This window comes from Callionymus lyra, chromosome 14 (genome assembly GCF_982586985.1).
Source record: "Callionymus lyra chromosome 14, fCalLyr1.hap1.1, whole genome shotgun sequence".
Classification (NCBI taxonomy): domain Eukaryota; kingdom Metazoa; phylum Chordata; class Actinopteri; order Syngnathiformes; family Callionymidae; genus Callionymus; species Callionymus lyra.
In genome coordinates, this window is record NC_141831.1 from 25,517,235 (window position 1) to 25,543,327 (window position 26,093).

The 26,093-nt window shown below is 39.5% G+C and overlaps 2 protein-coding genes across 2 annotated transcripts; both read right to left on the reverse strand.

Annotated features, from left to right (window-relative positions):
• Positions 1-838: 838 nt before the first annotated feature.
• LOC148066826 (uncharacterized) lies at positions 839-7,022 on the reverse strand. The gene is made up of 10 exons (XM_087807431.1): positions 6,938-7,022; positions 5,872-5,934; positions 5,167-5,760; positions 4,221-4,859; positions 2,303-2,415; positions 2,144-2,228; positions 1,703-1,790; positions 1,500-1,574; positions 1,290-1,435; positions 839-1,222 (listed from the first exon to the last, which is right to left on the reverse strand). Exons 2-9 carry the CDS (start codon positions 5,910-5,912, stop codon positions 1,298-1,300), a joined length of 1,773 nt encoding a protein of 590 aa, XP_087663557.1. The 5' UTR covers positions 5,913-5,934; positions 6,938-7,022; the 3' UTR covers positions 839-1,222; positions 1,290-1,297.
• A 428-nt stretch (positions 7,023-7,450) lies between these two features.
• On the reverse strand, positions 7,451-19,102 carry map7d2a (MAP7 domain containing 2a). Its single transcript, XM_087807876.1, has 17 exons — positions 18,891-19,102; positions 18,129-18,218; positions 17,882-17,962; positions 17,732-17,809; positions 16,730-16,893; positions 16,415-16,502; positions 15,096-15,185; positions 13,623-13,729; positions 13,446-13,561; positions 12,920-13,221; positions 12,096-12,216; positions 11,864-12,038; positions 11,618-11,722; positions 11,504-11,554; positions 11,321-11,336; positions 9,617-10,181; positions 7,451-9,543 (listed from the first exon to the last, which is right to left on the reverse strand). The coding sequence occupies exons 1-17, from the start codon at positions 18,934-18,936 to the stop codon at positions 9,285-9,287; spliced, it is 2,454 nt and encodes an 817-aa protein (XP_087664002.1). The 5' UTR covers positions 18,937-19,102; the 3' UTR covers positions 7,451-9,284.
• Between the last annotated feature and the right edge of the window lie 6,991 nt (positions 19,103-26,093).

Below are 26,093 nucleotides of genomic sequence, written 5' to 3' on the forward strand. Positions count from 1 at the left end.
AGACAAACACTACATTTAATCAAACCACAAATTAGAGCAAATCAGTTGAGGTAAAATCAAAATGTGGAGTCGATCAATACATTGAAAAAAGTGTTCAGACAGCAGTTTCTCTCATGCCTTGACTGAAACTAAAATAAATTCAACACATGCCTCGGCCAGAGACGGACCATATGTTCATTAGTAAATATATGAATCCAATTACCAGGTGACAGGAAGTGGAGTCGCAGCCTGCTGTGTGAGTGTGCTCACCTTGTTTTGTCAGGCAATGAAGTGCAGCAGCATCTGCAGTCACTGGACACTGGCAATTGTGACTGGCTGTGGTAATGAGGAGGGGTTCGCTATGTTTAGATCAGCTGCTCACAGATACCACAGGTGGTGGGGGGGCTCAAGGGTGAAGGGACAAGGACTTACACAACAGGAGGGAAAGAGCAAATGGCTCAGAAGTTGATGACAGCTGCTGGTGCATTCCTCACCGGAACGCTCCTCATTTTACTTAAATATGATACAGCCCTGAGCTGCACAAGTTTAACTTGTTAGAATATATATTTAGATCCAGACTGGAGATGATCAAGAAAGTGAAAAGAACATAACATGGGAGTACATGAACACATGGACTTTAATTGTTTTTAATTCTATAGAACTTGAAGAAGAATCTTAAGGGCATCACATGAGTCACCGTGTAGACGATTCCCTAAATGTGTTAATTCGATTACATCAGAAAATTGCACGTTCAAGATTGGTATGTGTGGAATTGTATAAAATATAAAGACATACTGTAAACTCAACAAGCCAAATAATTTAAAGCAAATATAGCCAACTCACAAGAACCAGCGGAGGGTTGTAATTCAGACTTTATTTCTAGTCCAGAATTTTCAGTAGTACATCATAAAAAAGTACAGAAACTTTTGTTTACAGTTTTCTTCCCTAAACCAGGACACACTGAAATAAAGTCCATCACTCAGAGTTCAACACTTCTGATAAGATAAACTAGTATTTCATTAAAAAAAAAAAACGCCTCAGAAATCAGAAGCTTAAATTAATATCAACATCTTTTCACCCTCAAAATAAATTCAACCAATTCATTGTGGGAGGACGTCCTGACATCCCCGACACTGTCCAATTTTAAAGGACAAGGTACCAGATTCACCTTCGTAGAGAAAACAGTCCTTCAGGTCTTCCAGTTTGTACTTCAAAATAAAATGTGTGAACAGGTTCTCTGAAACTGAAGGAAGGATTTTTAGATCACATGTCGTACATTTTAGTTTAGTTTTCCCATGTGACCCACTGACCTTGGGTATTACCAGCGCTGGCTGGGGCCTCTGTTGTAAGGTCCGCGCTGACGCATCACTCTCATGTTGCGATATTTGTTCATAATGCTGTAACTCTTTCTGAACATTGGCCTCTGGTTTGGAAAAGGGCGCGACACCAAACTTTCCTACAAACAGAACAATTGAGTTAAGAGCATGCCAAGATAACACACGCTTTTCTGCAAAGCTCACCATGAGAGGTCTTCTTACGTTGCCTGCGAGTTCTGGCACTGGAGGTTTTCTTGGACCTTGGAAGTATCTCGGCCTCTAAAAATGTTCACAAGTTTGTGGTACAAATGAAAACCTTAATATTGCTGGATTTACATTGACATTACTTCTTTACGTTTACAATTAATGAACATGACAAATGCGTTCAATGACAAAGAAGCACAAACCTGCATTGGACCTGAACCCATTCCCACACCTGGCCTGCGGAAAGGCCTTCGGGAACCATACCGGTCTTGCATTACATTAAACGGCCTCCTAAGGAGAATAGAGGAGAAATTAATTATGATAAATATACGACCGTTCCATCTCACTAACAGATGTCTTTCCTAATTCAACTAGAAATTATCTATTAGCTACTCAAGTGTGTGAAAGATTAATCAAAAATATAATAATAAATTGTTCTTTAACCACACCAATTGAGCTAATGTCCCTGTAGATTAGTCTGGCAAAAGGCATAGGGGGATATGCTGTGATTTAGATCCCTTACGCTGTGAAATGGGCCCCGACTCTGTGTCTGAAGCAGCGTAGGGAGGATTTTCTTTTTTTTTCTGTTTGTTTTGCCTTTTTTTCCACAACATTTGGCCCTCAAAATGTGGGAAACAGCTTACCCAAAAACTCTTTTATCCAAATATCCCCGTTTCCTGTTGTCGGGTGATCTTTCATCTCGGTCATCGTCCGACGATGAAACACGAGCTGCACAGTAAGATAACAGAGTTACCATCTATACGGCTGAGTTGCTTAAACTGAGCAGAGTGGGGAAAACTCACCACTTTTTGACTTTGGGCTGGGATCCTTTAAAGGAGAGTCCTCCTTGGAGGTGCTGGGCACCGGTGGCCAGTGAGACAAAACAACAAGGTCTCGTTTCTCAGTGGGGGGGGATCTGAGGACAGTCAGGGAAGCTTCAATTGTGTGTCGTTAAACACCAGCAAAAGTAAAAGAATAAAAACTTGACAGTTGTGTCTAAGCATTAAACAGCAGTGTTTTGCAGAAACATAAGAGGCACGCATTACAGTTGGTACTTACAAAAACCCTGGACTCCTTAAGCTTCTGTAATTTTTGCTCAATGTAACAATCTGATCATCCTCAGTAAAACGGCGACAAAATATCAAACATCCTCAAAATCTTTCGATTTGGTCTTCCACACATCCAGAGGATTTTCTTCAAACACATCTGGTCTGGTCATCGCAGGGGATCCACTGATGTTTTATCAATCATTGTCTGATGCTTTTAAATTGTGCTTTTTGGGAAGCTTCCGGTTGAAACAGGCATGCCTTTCAAATCCTTCCTTTCTTGAATACGGCCAACAGTCTTTGGGTCCTCAGGTCAGATTATGTGGGCGATTAAATGCCATTAACACGATCCAGGTGAAGAGCCGGTTGCATGAAGGTCTAGATTCATTTTATCCATTTCTGGCATTAAAGAGCTTCATTCTTTTTTTCAACGCAAGTATTTCCAGATTAATCTCTCCATCAAGCTTCCGCTCTCGCGTTACCGTGGTCACATCTTTCAATTATGTTATTCGTGGATATTCCCTCCTCAGTGTAACAGGATGACATATTATAACTGGAACGCCTCCAGATCTCCTCATCGTGTCACTGTTGGGTCAATGACTATTAATACTAAAGAATGTGTGACATCTCATCTCTTTGTGGAATAGGTCATGCATGTCAATTCATTTGGATTTAAGATGCCATCATCTACCAGATTTGAGTTGAAGAGTCGATCATTTGGGCCACTTCATTTGTAACATCAGAAGAAACTGATTTTTGAACGTCTCACTTCATTGAGGCAGTCGGTGCATAAAACATAGCAGGCAAAACTTCAAAGGGCCCATGTCCTCTAGATTTTCATCTGGGTTCCATCCTCAAACTTGAAATGCAAGTTTCTTCCATTTTCAGTATTCTTGAAATCATGACAAAAATCCAACATTTGTTAAACCGTTTTCTGAGCTGATGTCCACTTTCAGGTTGCAGGGGTGATTCCACCATTTCCTTTTATTATGGCTCCAGGTGTCAACGTATTCTTGAAATCAAACTTTCTCTTAAGCGTTAATGGGGTGCAACCTCCTCTTCTATGGGTTAAGTAGGTTTGCAGCAGATCAATGACTAGATAAATGGGTTAAAAAGACCAGGTGTGATCACTTTCAGCAAAAAAATCCATCCACCGACTTTGCTTGTGCTTTCCCTGTCTGAATCTTGGCAATGTTGGTCTCCAGATCAAGGACTTAAACACATCTGGGGTATAATGAGGTAAAGTTAGTTCGATTTCTCTTTTTCTGTGTAAAGGAAATGTCTTTTGGGCAGATAACTTCACTCCAGCATCTTATGTGTCTAACATTTAGGCAAGACGTGGTAACTTGGTCTTCACTCTCATAGGTCTTGAAGTGGTTGAGTGTGGGGAAAATATGCACATTAGGAACTCCTTCAGTAGCACTGAACTCTCATTGCTTAACATTTTCAGTATGCATTCATTGTGTTGCCCACACATGTAATTCTCTCCATCACCTGAAGCTTTCATCAAACGTCTTGAGAGGGAAACGGAAAACAGATGCGCCTTTCATCACCTGACCCTGTGATGGTCATTTAGGCCTTCAAGACATCCACTTTTCAGATCAGGTACCCATTTCATATAGTGACATTTTCTTGTACTCCCACCATCATCAGTGTTAGAAGAATAATACCGTACCTGTGTGGTTTCAGGGATCGACGAAACTCCACCTGATCTTTTCCAGTGTCAGATTCTTCAGAGGATGAGTGCGAGTCGCCCTTGTCAATAGATGTCGACTCCGATCTTTGCCTTTTTGTGTCAAAATTATTTAGGGGGACTACAGTGGACTGGAAGCGCTTCTTTCTCAGAGCTAGGACAGAACTGGAATCTTCTTGCCAAGTGGAATTGCCAAGAGGGGGTTTGGATTTAAGTAAGGGACGTACTTTGATCTTCATCAGGGACTCTGCTCTCATTTGCCTGCTCTTAACAAGGAAACCTTTGTCCCTTAGTGACAAAGGTCTACCACCAAATGGTCTGGGGGCAACAAACGGCTGTAGTTTGTCTCTCCTGGGCTGTTTTGGGGTATCATGTTCCAGTGCATGATTTGTTGGGGGAATGCTGATCTCAGATATCCTCCTCTTGCGTGGTCTTATCATTTCCCCGCCTGGATGACTTCGGTTGCAAGATGACGTTTCTGATGGACCGCCTTTCCATGATGGAGATCTGAAAACTGGTTGGTGGTGCTGGTTGTCTTGAGGCCTCTCTCTACTGTGAGATCTATTGCCCTGCCTTTCCATGAAACCATGATGCCGTCGGGAATCTTGCTCAGATGACCACCTGCGTACCCATCAGACAATAGAGAAAGCATTACAATGACGGAGCCAAAAGGGGGTCAAGTTGAAGGCCAAACTTTAACATGTTATCTTAAAGAACCCACTTCAATACTGTGATGTTCAGCACTGTATTCTAAAAGATCAATAACAGATCAAACAATCCTTATTGGCAGGATTACAGCTTGGCCCCATTACACCCTTGAAGTTAAAGCAAGACTGACAGGTGTTAACCATTAAGATCCAAGTAAATGCACCAGCTTTGGTACTTCATTTTACTCATACCAAGCAGGGACAGATGCTTCACTTTGTACCTCTCAGGACATGGACCTCTCCCTTGCATATGCCGAGGGCTCCTCTGTGATCCAGATGGACCATTGTGGAGCAGAGGCTCATTCCAGCGCTTCGTTCCATGACCAGGATGGTCATAGGTCCTTTCTCTAGGACCAAAATCGCTTCGGGCATCTCTCTGCTGGTCCTGAAAAGGTGGTTGCCTACGGTGCCCCCTGAAAGACCCACGGTCAGAGGATCCTTGATGGCTGGGGAAGCGCCGTTGAAAGGGTGACCTGTGATCTGAGGGGGGACCATGGAAAGGACGGCCCCTTGGACTCAGGGATCCATGCGATGGACTGCGAGAGGATTGCTGATGATGTGGGTAAGGAGGACGGTTTGGCCTCCTGTGGTGTAGTTCCATTTTAGGAGAATATGGCCGAAAGGAGTCCTGGTTCTGGGGGCGCCAGTGATCAAAGCGTGGCTCTCTGTGCTCATCCATAAGTGGGACACGCTTAGTGAAGAGGGGGCGCCCTCTGCCTCGAAACTCCCTTCCGTTAAAATGGATCCCTCTTCGGCTCTTTGAGCTTGGGTTGTAGTCCTGATTGCTCATTCCCATATCGTGACCATCTCCATATCTGATTAGGAAAAAAATAATATGAAAGTTATTTAATTGTTAAAAAAAAGAAAAGGAAACAAATTGTTAACAATATAATTTAGAATAATATATGTAGGATAAGGAATATTACCTTGGCTTCATGCGTGGTGGTCCAAAATTTGGTCTCACCATCTTTGCACAACTGGTCAGAAATCTTTATAGACGAAGAAAAAGGAAAATAAAATATAGAACGCTTTGTCATGCATCTTTATTTCCCTCATAAAACCTATATTTTATTTATTTATTTACATTTTTGAAACGTGATATGTTTAATTTTAATAACAAAAAGTGTTTTTTTTGTTTTACTTATTCAATCAAAATGATTAATCCTTAAGCGTAAATCATTTTTTCTTCATCTGTTCCTGCTGACCCAATGTGTACGTTGAAACTGGATCTACAGGAATGCTAACGTACTTGATTCCAATAAAAGTTTTGTATTACACTTTCTAGAGTATATCTTTATCACTTGGTATGCAAGCAGGTCCATTACTGCTTCAAATGTAAACGTGCCTTCCACATTTGTCCTTGCCTGACATGCCATGTTTACACGGTTTGATGACATTAGATTACAACTGTTGTAAGGAGCAGTATGATCTGACAACGAAAATAAACAACATCAACACAATATGTGCTAGATGTAACCGATTGGTAAAGATCCAACCAGTAAGGAAACGAATCTAGCAGATGTCGTTCGAAAAGCTCTTTTTAAAATAACACCTTCATGTGTAGGCCCGAAAACACAGTGACTATTAGCAGGACATGACGACAGGCCTACGTTTAAAACGAGTTGAACGACCGGAATTGATAAATAAGTTGAATAGTTGAGTAGTATGGATTAATAAAAACATGCTGCGTTATACATAACTATCCTCGGTGCCAGTCAGTAATACCATTTATGCTCATTTATTTCAAGGGCGACTGTAACATGACGAAACCTGTGCTAGATCTATCGGAACCCCTGTCTTGTAACGACTGTTAAACCAAAAGGTTTTATGTAGTTCATGCTCAGCTAATGCTAGCAAGCGTCAGATTTCGTGCAGCCTCGATGGCATTAAACGGCATCCATTTTGAATGTTCGATACAAAAAGAAAGCAAACATGACCGTTAAACTGTATTACTTTAAGTTAAAACATATCTTTGTAAGAGAGTTAACTTACCAAACAAATAGAGCTTCGAAGATAAGGATAAGCTCAGCTGCTCGTCGTCGTCAAATGTATTTTCTAATTCTGGCGAGCCAGCAGCGAGTCACTAATCATACAAGGGCGACGCCTTTGGTCTGGAGGGAGTACTGCACGTGGGGGAAGGTCGCCCGGATAGACGGGCTGAGGTATTAATGTCAAGCAGTTTTTAGATCAGCGGTGTAAGTGTTGGACATAAACTCGTTATATTTAAGGTAATGTAGCTATGTATGTAGCAACATTTGAAGATCCGAGCTGTTCCACATTACAGGCATTACATAGATTTGACATGTTGACAGTGTTAATAAGATGTGTTAAAAAAGATTCTAAAGACAAGATCTTGTGAAAACCTGGTGATGGCCAAACAACACCGTCACCACCCTTTATCTCCTCCAAATCTATGCTTTTAAACAAAACCACAAAATACACCCATAAACACATTTTATGGTTTATTGTCTGAAGAATCCATGCACAATTATCTGAACTAATCAATCTCACATTCCAAATACATCCAGCGAACCATGAACAACCTTTGCAGACGTTTGTTATGATCTCTACTTCCCTTCAGTAAATCCATACATTCAAAAAGATATATTGCTATTCAGTTAAGACAGTTTTAAAAGGCATTTCAGGATCTTGTGCATTTCATTAGCGTTAATAAGGACATTTCATGTTTTAAGCAGCTGGCGATTTGAAAGGCAACTTTCCTGAAACTATACTTTACATGTTGTACCTAACATTAACATCATGTTTAATCTAAACACTGCTTGTTGCACTTTAATTCAGTATGCAAGATGGCTGGTTTGTGTATCAGGTTCTTTTTAAAGAAATTCTACACATTTCACTTGTTTGCTATTTACAGCTTTTCTCTTTCATTAAACTACAGGTTTAATACTACTTAGCAACATTATACTGTTTCAAATACGAATCAGGAAAACAATCAAGATTTGCAAGGGATGTCTCTAATTCAATCATGACATGTATACTTCTGTGGCCCACAACCAAAATGGAAGGTAGGTGTTGTAAAGAAGAAGGCGTGGTGGATTGTTACAGATGATTTTTAAAATGTATAGCATCCAAAATGATCTTGAAGAGACACATAATCAGAAAAAAAGTGCTACTTAAAACCAGAAAAGATCCCAGTTCTATACAGAACTAAACTCCTTTCACTGGTCAACATTCTCATAAAATAAGTAAATAATTGCAAATAAAAACATGTTTATTGATCCAAGTTTGAGAGTCTCACGTTAGAAATCTGACTTGGGCTGAGCACTCAAACAGAAAATAGAAATCAGAGATGGTTCCAAGTCACAGAAGTTTTACTTGCTAGGCAAAGATAAAGAAGCTTAAATCAATGTGCTTGTGTAGATGTCAGACTTCTCTGGAGCAAACAACTGGTAGATTTGTATACTGAATTACAGTTGCATATGCTGTTTAATTATCACTACCAGATGTACAATATACATCAGTAGCCCATACTTTGATTGTGTATCTGCTTCTCATAGGTCAGGTTAATATGATAATGCATTTTTAGCTGAGTAATTATTCATCAGAGATTGGACATTGTTATTGTATTTAAAATCGATTGAATGATAGACATAACCATCATTATTACTGTATGAGGGATCAATAAACTGGGCTTTTATGTGTCATTTTCTTTGTAAGATTTGTTATTTACGTCTATCTAGATGAAACACATTTTTGTTTAGTTTTCAGAAATGGCTTTTATCCATTATAAGGGATTAATAAAGTCAATCTATCTACTTATTGATAAAATATATATATAAGAATCAAACAAGTTCTCACACAATTTGATAGGATTTATTTTTTCTAATTCTATAGCTTTTTCGTAGTCCGATAGGATCAGTTAAGCATAAATAAACCCCACTGTGATGCATAATAGACTTAAAAGGGAGATTTTAAACAAAGTGCTATATTTGCTAGCTTAGCTAGTGAAACATTGCTAGCTGCGGTCACTATGTCTGACCTTTACTATACCGTAACACATTGTTTCTTTGTATATTTGAAAGATTAGACTCTGAATTCTGTAAACCTCCCCTCTTATAACGAATCCTAAATTTGTCAAATCTAATTAGAGACATTTTAATGTAAGGATTTTTTTGGGTGAAAAAAAATGTATGCCTTTTAAATTTAACATGTCGTGTCTGTTACGGGGTGGTAGGTATTAATTCATCTCCTCTATGTGGTGGGATACAGTTTGTGAGTCATGTGTGTCTTTAGGTAACTAGAGGCTCCTTTAAAAGATGAGAATGGCACCGGTTTTATAGAATGACCCATTTGACGTCAAGCTAGGCCTTACCCCGGACTACTGGTTATTCAGTTGATTTGGGGATTGACGTGCTGGCTTGATGACCTTTGTCTCTGACATCGAACTAACAACGCCTTCTATCAAGTTCTTGTTACAATCACCCATGTAGACTTTAGAGGACGATCTGTTGCAAGTGATGTTTCCAGTCAGGTCCATAAGGTCATCCAGAGCACAAGTGTTTTTAACGACACTCTGTTGGATAACTTTGGCCGGTGAGAACTTTGGGATTGAAATCAGCTCCTCCTTTAATGCTGGGCTGTAAATAAAGACACACATTTGTTTACCCTTGAATGCCTTGGCTGACCTTATCCGTCAGGCCAATGACTCACCTGACTGACATGGACTGCACCTCCTCACAAGCTTCCTTTATGTCCAGTTTCATGATTTGTGGTGGTGGATGTTTGCTCGACACAGAAGTGCTCACAGCATTCACTTGGGTCTCTTCTCTGAATGCTTTCACATTGTGTATTCTGCTCATCTCAGTAGATTCCTGACTGTTCTTGGAGGCATTTGCTACATCAGTTGACGCACCATTCATCACCCCACTCGGTCTTTGTTGGGGTTCTTCAGTCTTGGCTTGATTGATTTGCTCTCTAGGATGCTGGTTTAAATTAATCTCTTCGTGTCTCTCCTGATCCTTCACTCGTTTATTGTTGCCACTTTGCTCATTGGTGATTTTTCCGTTCTCCAGTCTCCTCTCAGGAACACTCTGTTTCGTCACTTGAGGGGGGTCATCAACTCTCTCTCTGCCCATCTGTGTGACTGCCATGTCTTCCTTTTGCTCTTTCATCCTCACACTCACCGAGCCTGTGACACACTCCTTCAACTCAAACTGACCTTTCTGGACGATGTTTTTTTTCTGCTCACAATTAGTTTGATTTGTCTCTTCTACTCCTGCAAGGAAGTCAAATATGAATTGAATAGCTTTATTTGTACTGACCAGTCATCCATGTCAGTTAAAAGTAGTCAGTTGAACATTGTGGGCGTCAGCCTACTCCATGGTTACACATGTTGTCATAGATGATGTTTAAATTTGATTTCTGGGTGGAGAAGTGGGAGGAGTGTTTGTGGATTGCTGAGTAACACACAAATGCTCTTTGCTGATCATTACATTCTCTTGGATCCATCAGATCAATATCCTAATCCTCAATACTATTAAGATTTGTTGTGTTTTTTAAGTTATAACTTAAGATAGATGCTGTACTTCTTAAAACTCCCTGAAAGTAAGTATAAATACAACGTACATGTGTACAATGACAATATATTATTTTCTAAAACATATACATGTATAACGTATTTTAAACATATTTCGTCCAAACACTAGCCAGGGAGCCATCTGCAACCCCCTGTTATTTAAACGTTTTGTTTGTGGCTGCAAGATTTACCAAAAAGTACACAGTATTTGGACTTCACATAAAAAGCCTAACTTTGCTATTCGATAAGATCTATTTATGAAAAATAGAAGTTGACAGGATGTGCTCACAGTGGTTATTGTAATTTGCAATTTATCAAATGAAATCCGGCATTACAAGTGACACATGCTGGTTTTCTTGTGTTTCCAAGCCATAAAAAAAGTGCATGACTTCTTTCGTGAAAGTAAGTTCAACAGGAAAAAGCAAATAATAAGTACCAGCTTATACTCTGCAACTAAACCAAGAGAGACAAAGCTGGATATTTGCAAGGACTTTTCATAAAAGCAGCTAATTATACAGCCAGTTCCCATGACACTGAGAGGAAAAGTCCTTAGCAGCTGAGCCATGACCTAGAAAGTGGTGCAAACCCCCACTGCAGTGCAAATGAATCAGCCAAAGCCCAAACCTTACACCATGCTTCATCAAGTTAATGTCAAAATGTACACACTGTATATATCAAGTCAGCTATAGCAGCAGAATGAATACAGTCCTTAAGTGGAAAAGCTCGATTTGCATGCTCAAAATTAATTAAGGTTTAAAAACTTGAAAATATGCCAAGTATAGCCAAAAAGGATGAATCAAGCAAACTGTGTTTTTGCTCAGTCAATTAAATGTACTAACCTTGCAGCGACTCCTCCTGGATTAATGTGGCACAGCAGAGATTGTGACAAATGGACAACAGTGTCAACAATTTTAAAATTTAATAAATACAGAACGAAAAGAGAAGGTCAAAGCTGGGTTTATAAAATCAGAAGGCAGCGGTGCGTCTGAGAGTAAAGAGCAGTGGATGTCTCTTTAAAGTACCTTTACATCAGCATCACCTTTCCTTGTTCTCTTCATGATCTCCTCAATTCTCTGAAAAATAAAACCAGTATCAGCAACTTATCTCACTTTAGACACTTGGTATGGTTAGCTTACCTTTTTTCTCAGCTGCCTCTCCTCCTCTTCGTGCTGCAGCTGCTGTTCTCGATCAAGGCGATGGCGCTCTGCGTCTTCTTGTGCTTGGCTTTTGGCTTTTTCTCTCTGATAAAATTCCACATTTAAAAAATTTTGATCACACACATTATATTACATCACCGGTCTTAGACGGTGATTCAAGTCACTTACAAAAGATAGATAACACTAGATTAAAGTCTTGAACTAATTATAAAAAAAGGAATCTACCTCTCTCTCAGCTTGGATCTGAACTTCCTTTGCCTGCAACTCCCGCTGCCGTTTTTCTTCTTCTTCTCTCACTCTCTGTAGATTTTCCACTTTATTGTTGGAATCTGACACCAGTTGAGGCTTGATCTCCGGCTTTTCCTCTGTAATTTTCTTCTTTTGCAGCTCATCCTTCAGTCTGATGAGAAGGATATTGCTGATTTAAATATGTCTTCTACCTGCTGAAGAAGCGTACCTTTCCTCTGCGTCCTTTCTCTCCTCTGATTCTTTTTGAGCCCGAGCAAGACGCCGACGTTCTGCCAGCAACCGTGTGGCCTCTTCTGCATTTGTTGTACCTGCTACCACCTTTCCTGATTCTATTGAAACAACGAAATTTAGACGTTTCAGACATTAGCTTCAAGGCTTATGTGTTATTTATATTTATACTTGTTATTTTGTAAAATATGAAAAAATACATTTGTGAAAAGTTACCAACATATTTGCCGTGTCAATGTAACACTAGAGTTGTGTTTGATCAGAACTTCATTAAACCTTTTTTTACTTAAACTGCTATTGGCACTTCAACTGCTACAGAACATTATGGGTGTTTGTTATAAACAGTTAGAGTTGAACTAGTAATGATAATATGATAACAGTTAGTTAGCTGTTACAAGCCAGGATTATGCATGTTTCACTCTGACACCACTAAGTCTTCTAAATAGAGCCAAAGAGCCGTGTCTGTGTGACTGCAGGTGAGACTGCCGCACAATAGCACCATGTCTGTCTATTAGCCATGGCAAGAATTTGACCTGATTATTGACCTGACCCACTATTTTAGTGGCCGCCAAAATCATTTTGATTGATGTAGTAAATTACTATTGCAGCATGAAGCTCTTTTAATTCTTCTTAAAATAATTGAAAATCATCTTTTATTCCACTTCTTGCAACTGATTGCAGGGTTGCTTTTAAGTCTACTTTCACTCAACTAATGAGTTATTATTAGGATTCAAACAATCAAGTATTCCTGGCCATATAAAATGGAGCGGTGGGTGGGATTGAGATCTTAACCTGTTTTCCTACCTCGGTTGTTGCATTCCGTCTTTTTCTCTGGGGATTCATGTTTTGCAGACAGGTCATTTCGATCAGGCAAGCGGTTGACTTCAAAGTTTTCCCCTTTCAGACGTTTTGCACACATTGGTGTGGGTTTGTTAACAATGAGGTTGTTAACTAAGGGAGAAGGGCTGCCGGGATTCTTTTTAGTAACTTTCTTGCTGTCTGTTCTTCTGTCAACCGGTGACAAATCTTTACGATGTCGAGTTGGAGAGTAGTGGTATTGGTGCGCACTGCCAGGAGACTGGGAACGGAATTGTGAAGATACCAACCTGAAAGGAAATAATGATGAAGGAAACATTATATTTGTTCAAGCATTAAATGAAGTTGTTTTTTTGGATTTGTTTTCTTACTGTTCAGCTATTAAAAACTAAATACATTTGTAGCTAATGTACCGCGGGCTGAATTTCTTAATTTCAACCGTAGGAGGTTGTTGACAAAAATAGCCAACGTGCTCTAGTTGGCCGCTAATTCAATTAATCTAGGATTATCTCACTTGGATGTTGTGGAAGATGTCAAATATTTGGTGACACTAGCCGGAGATTCTGATCTTCTCGTAATAAATCCGCAGCCAGGCGAGGCTGTTCTCCTCTCCCTGCGGAGGCGCTCTTTCTGCGGGAAAAGATGAAAGAAACTCAGAGTCACTCTTAAAATGAATGAATGTGATTCTAACCTTGGGGGTATTGGGAGTAGACTGGGATCCTCCTTGTATGCCAGCTTCGTTGTAACCAGCAGGATTGCGAGAGTTAAACATTGGAGATCTGTGCGGGCTGCAGGGTGCTGCCGTGACAAACACACTATTACTTACTTACTTACCAAGATAAATGAGACAAACAATGACAAGTGGCCTTCAGCTATATTTTGGAGCAGAGTTTGGTAACATTTTATTTTCGCTCACTGCCATCGTTGTCAGATGTACTTGTTGCTCAACTTAATGCCACGTTAGAATGTTGAGATATGTGGCTGTTAGAAAAGAAGAACCATACATGCATAAATCATTTGTTTCTATATGTTACATGATACAATCTGGCTTAAGGATTCTTATACATTATATCATTTAATTTTATATATTTATACACTGTACATACAGCAACGCTTTTATGAAGCATTTGAGGCTTTTCTTATTCAAATTACACTTTGTGGTCAAGAGATTTCAAAGAGCTAAGTCATTTCAATCTCATGCTCTTTATCCTGAGTGTGATTACTAAGAGCTTCGTGGTTGCCAAATCCAGAGGTCGGTTAATGAGAAAAGCACATGCACACACAAAGAGGGCGTCAATAAACTCTGCATCTTGTTTTTTTCATTTCAGGCAGCCTTGTAGTTGTATGGTGTATATTACAATTCTGAGTTTATTTGACTGTTTTCTGTGATATAATAGGAGCAGATAAAAACAAGAAACTAGGTTGACTACATCAAAATGAGTTCGCTAAAATGCTTCTAGGCTGCATTTCAAGGTCATCCTCAGTTCCAATTCACAGCATGCAATATTGGCTATTAAGACAAAAGTTTGGTCACAATTACATGGGTAATACATGCAACAATAACTAGATAATCTTAATGTAATATCCATCTTTAAACTTTTTACTGAAGCCCATTATAGTAATGGATAACATCATGATGTAATGGCCACTGGAATTATTTATGTCCTTACTTGAGGGTTACTGACTTGACCTAAAATGTTAAGTCACAACCAAGAGACTGTTGTTCTGGCTGGATATAATTTCATTTATTTTATTAATCTGTCCCAGAATATACTGCAACACCTGAAGTTGTAAGCAGTTTATTATATGGGTCTATAAAATTCGGAAAATACTGCTAATCCTAATTTCCCGATTATTAATTGTTTTATTAGATTGTTCATTTATTTTTTTGTTAAGAGTAGATAACAGACCTCACTGGTTAGTAATGTTTGATTCAGCATTTTTTCACTCAATGATACATTCAATTTCTTTTTCAGTATTGATAGAATTAAAAATAACAGATTTATATACAGCATGGGAAATGTGCATGCACATATCAGAGGAAACAATTTGCCTTTGGCAAAGGTTGACTCTTCAACCCAGCAAAAGACAAAGAGACTTGGTAACAGTTGGGACTGTAAGTGAGGGCAGATACAGTCAGGAAGGGAGCAGGGCAGAACATTACCAGATTCGCTGACAGCAGGAAGGGGGGATGCAATGCCATGGGAAAGGGCAGAGGCAGCAGAAAAAGAGAGTGGGGCATTCTCACTGTCACCTAGACAGTGGTTGGAGCAGAGAAGAGCAAAGCATTAACAATCGTTTCATCAAGCAGTTGGTCAGACTGTAGAGAGATCAACGTATATACACCAGGCTGTGCAGAGTTTGAAGGTCCACATGATAACCTGGTGCTACATTGACAGCAGTACAGAACCTACATGCTGTCCATGTGTGAGTGGAACCAGCTCATGCTTCTTTAACAGCCAAAGCGAAAGTCCTCGATGTAACTTGTAATTGTCACCAACGTGAATAATAAGAATAAGAATAAGCATCTGATGGCTATATTTGGTATGTATTTTTCATGTATAGTTCCCCTTTATTATAGAATTGCAGGAGCAGCATTATAAAGAAATAAATGGAAGCATTTCGGATATTAAATGTGGATTTTTTCTTATCAGAAAATAGAAATAAAGGAATTCTATATATATAACAAAAAGGAAAATAAATGTTCGGTAATGTATAAGAAGACTGGTAAATACAAAAGAATTCATCTCATCAGACATATTCCAATTGGTTATTATTATAAGGAAATGTAACTGATGTATTGGAAATATCTATTACTACACTCTTTAAGGGCAACTAATGTGTTGATTTAGGTGTCTCTTAAAATTTATTTTGGACCTCTATTGTACTCATTACTATGTGTCTGTTTGTAGAAAACTCTCTTTTAATAAAGTTTTTTCATTAGAAAAATGTGCTTAAGTCCGCCCACGAGATACACTTTGTTTTCTAGGAGATTAAATATTGTTTACCATAACCACGCCCACTCTGCTGGGTGATATTACAACTGGCTGGAGGATGAGTGAAGCAAACTATTACGTGATAAAGGGCTTCACTAACCTCTTGTTCGCTGAGATTTCAGACAGGGGAGAACTTTATAAACTTCTAAACATCATCTTGATGAGAGACCTACTGCATCTTGGAGAGGAAGACTTCAACATTTGAACTCACATTAGTTGCCCTTTAAACAGTTTATTTATCATAGGTTATTAAAAGATGGTTTAAAGTTCCCAATGCTTTTTCAGATGTACTAATTAATACTTGATAAGTCTGAAACGTTGTTGTGTCGTGCTGCATGATGGCCTCAGAAGTTGGCCTGTTGTGATGTGACCGAGGTAGAAAGACAGAACATGCACAACATTCAACATGAATCTAAATAAATGTTCAGTTCCACATTCTGTCATGCTTCACATGCCATTGCAATATTTTCTGCATCCCTGCACTCACCTGGGAAGCCTCGACCCCAGCGCCTGGATCTCTGCTCCAGCTGAAGACTTCGCTCCAGTGAGCGCCTCATTAGAGCCTCCAGTCGCTCCTGAACACAGTTTACCACTTTAAAATAACCTCAAAATCATTTTAATGCAGTGCAGATCTGACAACTGTGTGTCAGGACATTGCTTTATTAGCATATTTTTGTTGAAAACAAATAAACTAAGACTGATATCCTATTGTGTAAAAGGAATATAGAATACAAACCAAAAATGGATATGAGCTGTGTTCACTAGCTGATGATTCATAATCTCTTCTTTTTTCTAGACTGACCCTTTCTTCCTCGAGCTGTTGTCTTCTCTTCTCCTCCACTGCTGCTCTGCGAAGCTCCTCTTTCTGCCTCTGCTCCTCCAGCCGCCTCCAGCGTTCCTCCACTGTTCGCTCGTACTGCAGGCGAGCTCTGCGCTCCTTCTCCCTAATCAACTGCTCTCTGGCCGCTTCAAGGAATCAAGAATAGAAAAGAGAGAAATAAGTTATTGACCCTGAATGAGATACTGTCATTGGCAACTAAAGGAAACATGCCTGCTGTGAACACATAGCTACTTAGCAACACATTTGTGTGATTGTTTTTGAAAATAGTTTGAAAGACTGCTGGAAAAGTATTTTCTTGTATTTTTCTCTTTTTATTTCTTTCGTATTATTCCATTTCATTATTTCAAACAATTTCCCGAAGGAGATCTCCAGAGGGATCAATGAAGTTCATCTATCTATTTAGATTCTGTAATGCAACCACAACAAATTCTTGTGTTATGTTTATACTGGAAATAACTGTTTTCTGATTCAAAAAAAGAATTGAATAAAAATAGAATAGAATAGAATAATGTTTAAATGAAATGTATAGGAACTAATAAGGATATCATGTGAAATAATTAACTTGAACTTTTGGAATTTATGCTTTTCCCCCTCTCTTTAACTACATTTTGTTATTTTTCTTTTCCTTTCTTGTAGGCTGTTTGACTTCGCTTTTCTGCTCTAGCTCTTGTACAGATCCACCCTGTCAGTTATCTCACTCGTCACCTACAACCGGACAAAAGTCTAGGATGGCCGATTATGTAAGAGACCTACTTCTGTGGACGATTGTCCTTCACTGACTTGTTCTGAGGTGACAAAAACGATCAGATCAAAAAGTCGGTTAAGTCTAGTTAGGCCAAGTTGCAGTGAAATGTGGATGTAATGGGAGACTTTGTCGTCTGATGCTAGTATTTCTTTGGTTGAGTTGATGTCACTTTCATCATAGCTTGATATCTTAAGACGGAACTGTTTGTTAGCATTTACCCAAGCTTTTGTCTCGCTCCTCCCGTCTCTCTTTGGCCAAACGCATTCTGTCGTCTGTCTTCGTGTAACCCTCAAGAGCTGGGGGACACATGACCAAGCAAATTAAAATGGTTATGGAAGAAGATTTGTCACAATAGGAGATACACTTACTCTGTTTGCCAGCATGGATGTTCGCTGTATGGGCTGCTAGTTGTGATGGGGAGGCATAGCCATTCATCTGAGGTTTCTTCTCTGAAGTGATAAAGACATGAAGCACATCAACTTTCTTTCTTTATTCACATGTCCATGAGGGCTGGATAATACATGAAAGAGGTGATTTCAGAGCAAACTTGCCTTTATTTGTAATTGCAGACTCACTCAATGTACATAAGAAACATGTTGTCGTCTAACTACTCACCAGCTCTTCCTGTGCGGGCAGGAGAGTAGTGGCCGTTCGTTGGGCTTCTCTTGTCTGTAGTGAGAACCGACGAGGGTACCACCTTCTCACCTGAGTTAGACACCAGAGAGCATTATTCATGAATGTGCGTAGTTGGCTTAATTGCATGATATTAGTTTCATCAGAAATTATTTAACTTAAAGTACAGTTGATGAAAAGACAGAATCTGATGCATTTTGGAAATTAGAATTTTAAACCAGTGGTACCAGCCAAGAACTTCAAATGTATCCAGTACCTTTTCACAATATAAGAAAATTGTTTCTGAGGAATAGGGAAAATATTCAATAATTTGTTTACTATAATGCATTAGTACACAATTATATTAATAAATTACAAAAAAGCAGGCTTTCGTGGGCAGAAATATTTTAGGAAGGCTATGGTGTATATTTAGTTTGTTTTCTAATTTGAATCCCTTTTTCATGATACCCCATTACCTTACTTTGAATTCTAAAAAAGATTTACATGTATACTGTCTTTTCCTTGTCAACTTTAATTTGAATGTTTGACCGTATAAACCTGTGTTATTATTAGAATACCCCAGTTGTTAACATTTGCCCGATCGTTGCGTAATTAACAAAAGCGTAATTAATTTCAATGTTCATTCACGACGATCGATTGCAAAAGATAACTCATCGATATTTAAAAATCTATCCGTGCACATCTGCGCACTAAGCAACGTCACCATCCTCATCATCAATGAACCGGAGACAAGGACTCACTCACCTGCTATAGCGTTGCATGATGTCATAATTCTCGCCATAGCGCTCATCGCAGACAGAAGGCAGGCTGACGGAGGTCACCCGCAGCGATGCAGCATCCGTCTCTTCAACAAAAACAGCCACAAAAAACAACCCTCGTCACGCACACGTCTGGTAAGAAGTGGCGGTGGCAGTGGTTTGCAGGTGTCGTTGGAGGATGCAGCACAAACGCTGCTGCTGAAGAGAAGACGATACTGATGACGATGCTTGCAGTTTACTGCCGAGCATTGCCGAGCAGCGCAACGGAAACACCCGAAGTGAGAATCGGCAGCGACAGATGGCGACGTGTGCCTGCTGACTTCTCTGTGACACAGTTTTAGTTCAGTTTAGAGCAGCGTACTCAAGCAACACATATTATTTATCTTTGTATTCTATGCCTTTGAGCAGTATTTTTGTTATAACATATGAACACTTTTTTTCTTGTAGGTTAATAATAATTCGTCTTTATATATATATATATATATATATATATATATATATATATATATATATATATATATATATATATATATATATATATTATTTGTCTTTATATATATATATATTATTTTATTTTATATATATATATATATATATTTTTATATATATATATTTTTTTCTTTTTTCCTTTTTATACATATGTTTCAGTATATTTTAGACTGTACATAGACTGCATGCCTCTTTGTTATCTATCTTGTAACATATTCTGGAGCTGCTGAACCGTGAATTTCTCTGTGAGATGAATAAAGTATCTATCTATCTATCTATCTATCTATCTAATTAGAAGAATAGCATTTAACAATTTAAAATCAGAACGTCAGAATGACAATTAGAAAACACAATAAAAAAGGTCCAGGCTTAAATTAAAGTCGCAGGGTGGCGATTGCATTTATTTTCTTCAACGACAAGGCATAGCCTTGAGGTTTCCCAGAGCGAAAAACTGTAGAGGGTGTTTCACACATAACCTAGGGTTCAAGTGTTGTTTATTTTGATGAAAGCCAAGACAGTTCTTTATTTGTGGAATTTGTTTCATTTATTTATTTATATGGTGTGTTTTATGAATACACGTGCCTTGGCAGTGTCATGTTCTTCTACATATTCATTGTGTCTGTGTTTATTATCACCTATATATATCAACTACAATACAGTACACAGACATAATCCAACTTTATTATAGAGTATATTTACGCTTGTTGCAACAGATGCTACTCTAATGACTCGCTGCACCCTTCAAGCCAAAAAGGCATGTGCAGGAACTCAAAAAGCCCAAGACAACAAACCAGCATGGAGGTAATATGGCATTGGGTTGTTCATAAGTTACAGGATGAATGTTCTGCTTATTATTTATTGTTTTATATGTATTTATACAGTTTAAAGTTGAGCAGGAAAGGTTTCTGTTTGAGAGTTATTTATTTTGATAAGGAAATTTTGTAATTTTGTATTAAAGTGAATTTTTGGATAATAACTTGTTTTTCATGTGTTTATGTGATTAAACAATATGCATCTAATTCAACTCAGGTTTAAATAGTGAAATCCTGCCGATGAGGTGTCCCTTATTTATTTTTCAGGGAGTTGGCAACCCTACTAATGTGGCAGGATGCAGGAACCAGACCATAGTATAGTAAATTGTTTATTAACAGGTCGCTGAATCAGAGACACAGCGTGAACATTTATACCGAAGTTGTAGCTCCTAAATTAGTGGATCACTACCCATCATGCCTTGTGTTAGAGAGACCACACCCACATGTACCTGCTACAATATTTGTTTTTATCTGAAAGTAAATGTTTTCTTTGTAATTATTTCAAGGTTGGTTTTGTTTGTATCGCGTCTTAATACTCTTTAACACAACTTTAACTTCTGGTTCCACAGACCAATAACAACAGAATTCGTAGAACCTCAGTTATAATAGATATAACAGGGTTTCTACATCACAGTAAAGGTAAAGGCTATTTGTAAAGCGACTTTCTTGACCAGGGTCAAAAAGCGCTTTAACAAACAGAAACAATATACAGCTAAAATACATGCTTTAAAAGGCCATGACACATAAGACACACACAGGAGTCCCAGAAAATCAGGGAAAAGCCCGAACATACATCATGCGTGCTTTACGCGCCTCCACAGGCTGTCGCTATGGGGTACACCATGCACAGCATTGGGGAAAACGTGCCCCCAGAAGACTGTCTTTGACTAAACACGGCAACCCCCTATATAGACCCTCTGCTCCCGCCATTTGTCTCCCTTTTGAAACTCAATGAATGGGAGAAGACCCAGCTGGGCAAATAGTTAGATGGCTTTGCATGGACTAATAGAACTGGATTTGCATCCAGGTAACTAATATTTATATTATATGATCAAGTTTACTTGCTTGTGTAGTCAGTTATTACTGTTGAAATCAATTCCCTTGCAGCCTGCTAAGCATAACTTTCATTTGTTTTTATCTGTCTATTACAGTTCTACTACACAAATCCACCTGTAGCAGAACATGACCAGACAGAGGTAGTCTTTGCTCTTGAGGCTGTCGTACTTGTAATCTGCAAGTCCCACTCTAGCATTTTGACTACTTATAATGACACATTGATGTTACAAACTCTCTTCACCCCTGATTTAATAGAAACACTAGTATGTTTTTTGTTTTTTTTGCATGGAAGTGACCTGCAAAGTGAACACAAACTGTAAACCTACAGAACATTCCATCATGTAAATAATCTAAAATGCAATTGTTGTTCTTTTTTAGGTAAAATAGAGTGCTGCATATCAGACAGGTGCTGAACTAACCATCCGAGAACCTTACCTTTGGTAATTAAAATAGTCATGTTTGGTAATAATGATAAATACATTTCTGACGCACTGACATGCTGACGCTTATGGCCATGAGTAGAATCAGCAAAAAGGTTGCCTGGTTTCTGTTTTTGTTTTGTTCTCTTGAGCTTGAAACCTCACCGAGTTTTGCGCCGGTCCAATGGAGTCCAGAGACGGCTGACCGCACCGACTCTGGGCTCCAACACTAAAGTGAGCGCATTATCACCACATCTCATTTTTTGTACACTTGGTACTACTCGTTCGGACAAGCCCCCTTTCTCCAGCCTCAGGATCCAACATTTATCCGACATGTGTGCCTGAAGGTCAGCTATGGCCTGGAAGCCCCCCACTGACCTTCTCTGGAGCTTGAAACCGCGCCCCGTTTTACGCTGGGCCAATTGAGTTCAGAGATGGCCGATCGCTCTTCGTTCCCCTAGTTTCTCGAGGTACTACATGTATCCAACATGCGTCTGTAGGTCGTCCTCGCCTTACTGCAACACAATTATTTGGTATTCAGTCAAATGTGATCAACCAGGGAGTGATAATCAAATCTGCTTAGTTTCTGTAGCCATCTGTATTAAAATGGTCCCTTGATTAGTGAACATCAGAATCCCTCTAATTCTGTCAATGTCACCATTTCTATTTCACTTGAGCTAGCCTGGGGGCCATCCTATTTCTACCTGAGAAAAGGGTGTAGGATCGTTTAACGAAGGCACATTCGTCTGCGAGCTTGTGCAGGGCGCGGATGTAGTCCTCCGTGCTCTCACTGGGCTGCTGTACACGCCGGTGAAAGTGTGCTCATTCGTGTATGATATTAACTTTTGGCACAAAATAATTGTCCAGTTTGGCCACCGCGGTGTCATAGTCATCTTCATCTTCTCCTTACCCAAAGACGAACGTTTTAAAAAATTTGCTCAGACTTTTTTCCAAACGAATAGAGCAGCGTACACACCTGCACCTCTCCTTCCTCCTTGTTTAGCTTCATTGCTATCCAGTAGTGCTGGAAGCATTGTCTCTACTTTGGCCAAAGTTGCGGGCGAGAAAAGTCCAAACTTTCTGGTCGGGAGATTTTCGCCATGGTCCTTTAACTTCTGACACCATGTAGTGATATGTAGTCACAAATAAACAAGCCTAGAGTAGGAGCTTTATTTACACACGTCTTTAGTCGTAGCTTCGGACCAAGAACAACACACACATCACACCAATGTATCCATGCGCCGTGCGCTATAGAAAACATAGTCCCTTAACACACATCGACATTTAACATTTCAAGTGTGCTTCATAGTTTTAGAATTACGGTAGCTAAATGACAACACCGTCACGTTCCCATGGCAACAAAGAGTTACACGTCAAATGTTACCCGGGCCATCTGATTCCGACGTTGGGGGGGTTTTCTGTATATCAGATGGGGGACTCGATGCTTGATGAGGCAACCTAAAAAACAATGTAAGAAGGAAGGATTAGGACTTAATATTACAGACTCCTCTGCCTCGCCAAAGGAGAGGCAAGTGGTGTCCACAGAAAGGGCACGAAGGTCACCGACTCTTTTTGTTGATACTATTGACAAGTCTTCTGTGAAAGTAGCTCAAAACTATCTGGTCCAAAGGCTCAAAGGGACCTTCAGCTAGGCCATGAAGAACCTTTTTAAGGTCCCATTGTGGGACCACCTGATGAGTAGGAGGTCTAAATCTAAGAGCACCCAGAAGATCCAGGAGTGACATTATATCTCTTGCTGGTAGAGAAGAGGTTTTTCTAACCTTGTTCAACTGGTGTATGAACAACACACTTTTCTCGTCTGACACCCGAGCTGTCATAGTTCTGGAGTCTAGATGTAGACCGAGGTAGAACATGCTTTTCTTAATGTTGAACAGAAACCCCAATTGCCTTATGTGATGTAACTAGGGCAGTCTGATCCTGCACCTCTCGTAGAGAGGATGCAAGGATTAACCAATCATCCAAATATGTCAAAATCCGGACCCCTCTTGACCTTATTGGCTCCAGTGCTGTTTCCACGCACTTGGAGAACGTCCTCGGAGCCAGAGAGTACCCGAAGGGCAGGCGAGTGTACTCGAAAACCTCGTCCCTTACCTCTAAACATTTTTTTTCTGTGACTAGGAATGATCGTTACGTGAAAATAAGATCTATTGATGTCATCCAATCGTCTGGTCTGACACACTCCAGCAGTTGTCTGACTGTCAACATACAGAAAGGTCTCTGTGCTACATAAGAATTTAGAAGGCACAGATCCAAGATTGGTCTCATCCCGCCTGATTTCTTTGGAACCAGGAATTACCAGGAAAAGAGACCCTTCTCCATCTCTGCGCCATATAAACATGTGATGAACAGTTTTCTCATGGCATCATACATACAGTACATGTCCTTCCTCAGCGAGGCCAATAATTCAATCTTCAGGGCTTCTGCCTCGCTACTTGCCGGCAATGCCAAAGGGCTTCAGGGGTCGAGACACTCGACGCCGCGGCCTCTACCTGTGGAGCAGCCCCAGATGGTTCAGCAGCCTTTTGCGATTTAAAATTATTGCCTGTCATGTCGCATTAATCCAAGAGTTATATAAAAAGGCACAAACTTTGAAAAAATGTTGTTAAATGACAATTTTTAGACACAATCTACAGGAGACTCGCACAACACGTCTTACTCCATCAACGCTCTGCACGCAAACTCTTACTCCGACACGTTGTTGCCGGCAGAATTGCAATGGCTACCCCTTACATTAATGTCCTGTCGAGCCATGCGGACAGTGGACCGCATAGTGTATGCCGCCCACTTACTTGCGGTCGTACATCATGACAGTCGGTCAATTCCGCCCACTGGTGAAGCCAGCTTGGATCCTACAGACCATGTCGGAGGACCCGGAAGTCAGGTACAGGACATTGTCATGCCATAGTCAGACACATTTGATCTATCTCCTGATGAATCCTGACGAGCAGTAGCACATAACCTTTCGTCAAACGTTGAGTGAAAAAATATTGCCATTTTGTAGATGAGGCGTTATATAGGGGCGGCCTACTGCCCCCTGCTGGGGGGCGAGTGCATTTAACTTTTCTCAGCAAGTGGAAAAAGTTACCCATAGCGACAGCCTGTAGGGCGCATGATATGGTTTCTTTTGGAAGCTCTATCACCGGCTAAATAATTGATGGATTGATAGATAGATTGACTTTATTAATCCCTCTGGAGATCTCCTTCGGGAAATTGTGTCATGTTAAAACTGATTGTACACTCGTAGAAAACATCCTGATGTCTAGGAGTAGATGTAAAAAAAAAAAAAAAGTTTATCTTTATAGCTAGGAATGTATCGTCTCATTGACTCTCAAGATATCAAATTTATCAAAAGATGAATAGGAAAACAGATAATGGAGTCTGATAATACGAGTGTACAATCAGTTAAACATGAAACAATTATTTAGCCTATGATTAATAGTTACCTTCATTTGAACCAGTAAATGATATAGACACGATTCATTATTTTCCTCTTATCTTTCATTAAAAAAACAATGCTTTGAGACAGGAAAAGACCTATGTCAACGGCTATATAAATAAAGTTCTGTATTTTGAATGTAACCCACATGCGCACATGGTTCGCTGATTTCCCATATCGTGTTCCACGCTATATATTGTTTGAATCTAGTTGCTGTAAAAAACATGATCGAAATATGTCATTGCGCATGCGTTCTTGGATCGTATGTCAGTCAGATTAACACAGTTACAGTATTCACACGAGCATGCGCACTACCACCCATACGCATGAGCACTGGCCTCTCTAACCATAGACATCTATATACATATATTAACTATTAAGATTTATTTTTTATAATAAAATACATTGTGCCCAAACAGCATTTTACGCAAATAGAACGTCATTAGTCAGTACTTAAATTATCTCAACAACCGTAAATGAATTATAAAACAAAAGAATGAACGTGGAATGATAACAGATCAGCAGAAAACAAATATTTCATATTTCCACCGCTTTTCTTCCAAAAGTCTCACACACGTGTCGCTTCAAATCTAGAACAGAAGTGTCTCTGGAATCTATTGAGAGAAAGGATATTTAATGCCACCATATCAGAGTATTTTTGAGAAAAACAAATCTCATTGTCACAATAATGTCTAAAAAAAAAATCGTTTGTTGTATCTTTAAATCGCTTTTAAATGTGTATTTTATAACGGTCGCTAAACTCTATAAAACAACGTTTTACTTTCATTTAAAACGTCGTCAGTTTGTCAATACTGTAATGAAATCTAAGCTGTGATCGATTGTTTCTGTCTGGTGACGGGGAAAGAGTAGCCAGTGCGCATGCCCGAGGGCGCCAGTGCGCATGCCCGTGTGAATACTGTAACTGTGTCAATCCTGTACTGACATCGTTTACTGAC

What these genes read in the sequence shown, in the direction of transcription:
- map7d2a (XM_087807876.1), bottom strand. Translation starts at nt 18,936, where the DNA reads ATGAGCGCTATGGCGAGAATTATGACATCATGCAACGCTATAGCAG. An exon ending in AACAGCTCGAGGAAGAAAGG is followed by an intron (nt 16,503 to 16,729) that starts GTCAGTCTAGAA and finishes AACTGTGTTCAG; the next exon opens with GAGCGACTGGAGGCTCTAAT. An exon ending in TCCTGCTGTCAGCGAATCTG is followed by an intron (nt 13,730 to 15,095) that starts GTAATGTTCTGC and finishes TTGTCACGGCAG; the next exon opens with CACCCTGCAGCCCGCACAGA.
- LOC148066826 (XM_087807431.1), bottom strand. Translation starts at nt 5,912, where the DNA reads ATGGTGAGACCAAATTTTGGACCACCACGCATGAAGCCAAG. An exon ending in TTGGATAAAAGAGTTTTTGG is followed by an intron (nt 1,791 to 2,143) that starts GTAAGCTGTTTC and finishes TATTCTCCTTAG; the next exon opens with GAGGCCGTTTAATGTAATGC. An exon ending in TGGGTTCAGGTCCAATGCAG is followed by an intron (nt 1,575 to 1,702) that starts GTTTGTGCTTCT and finishes GAACATTTTTAG; the next exon opens with AGGCCGAGATACTTCCAAGG.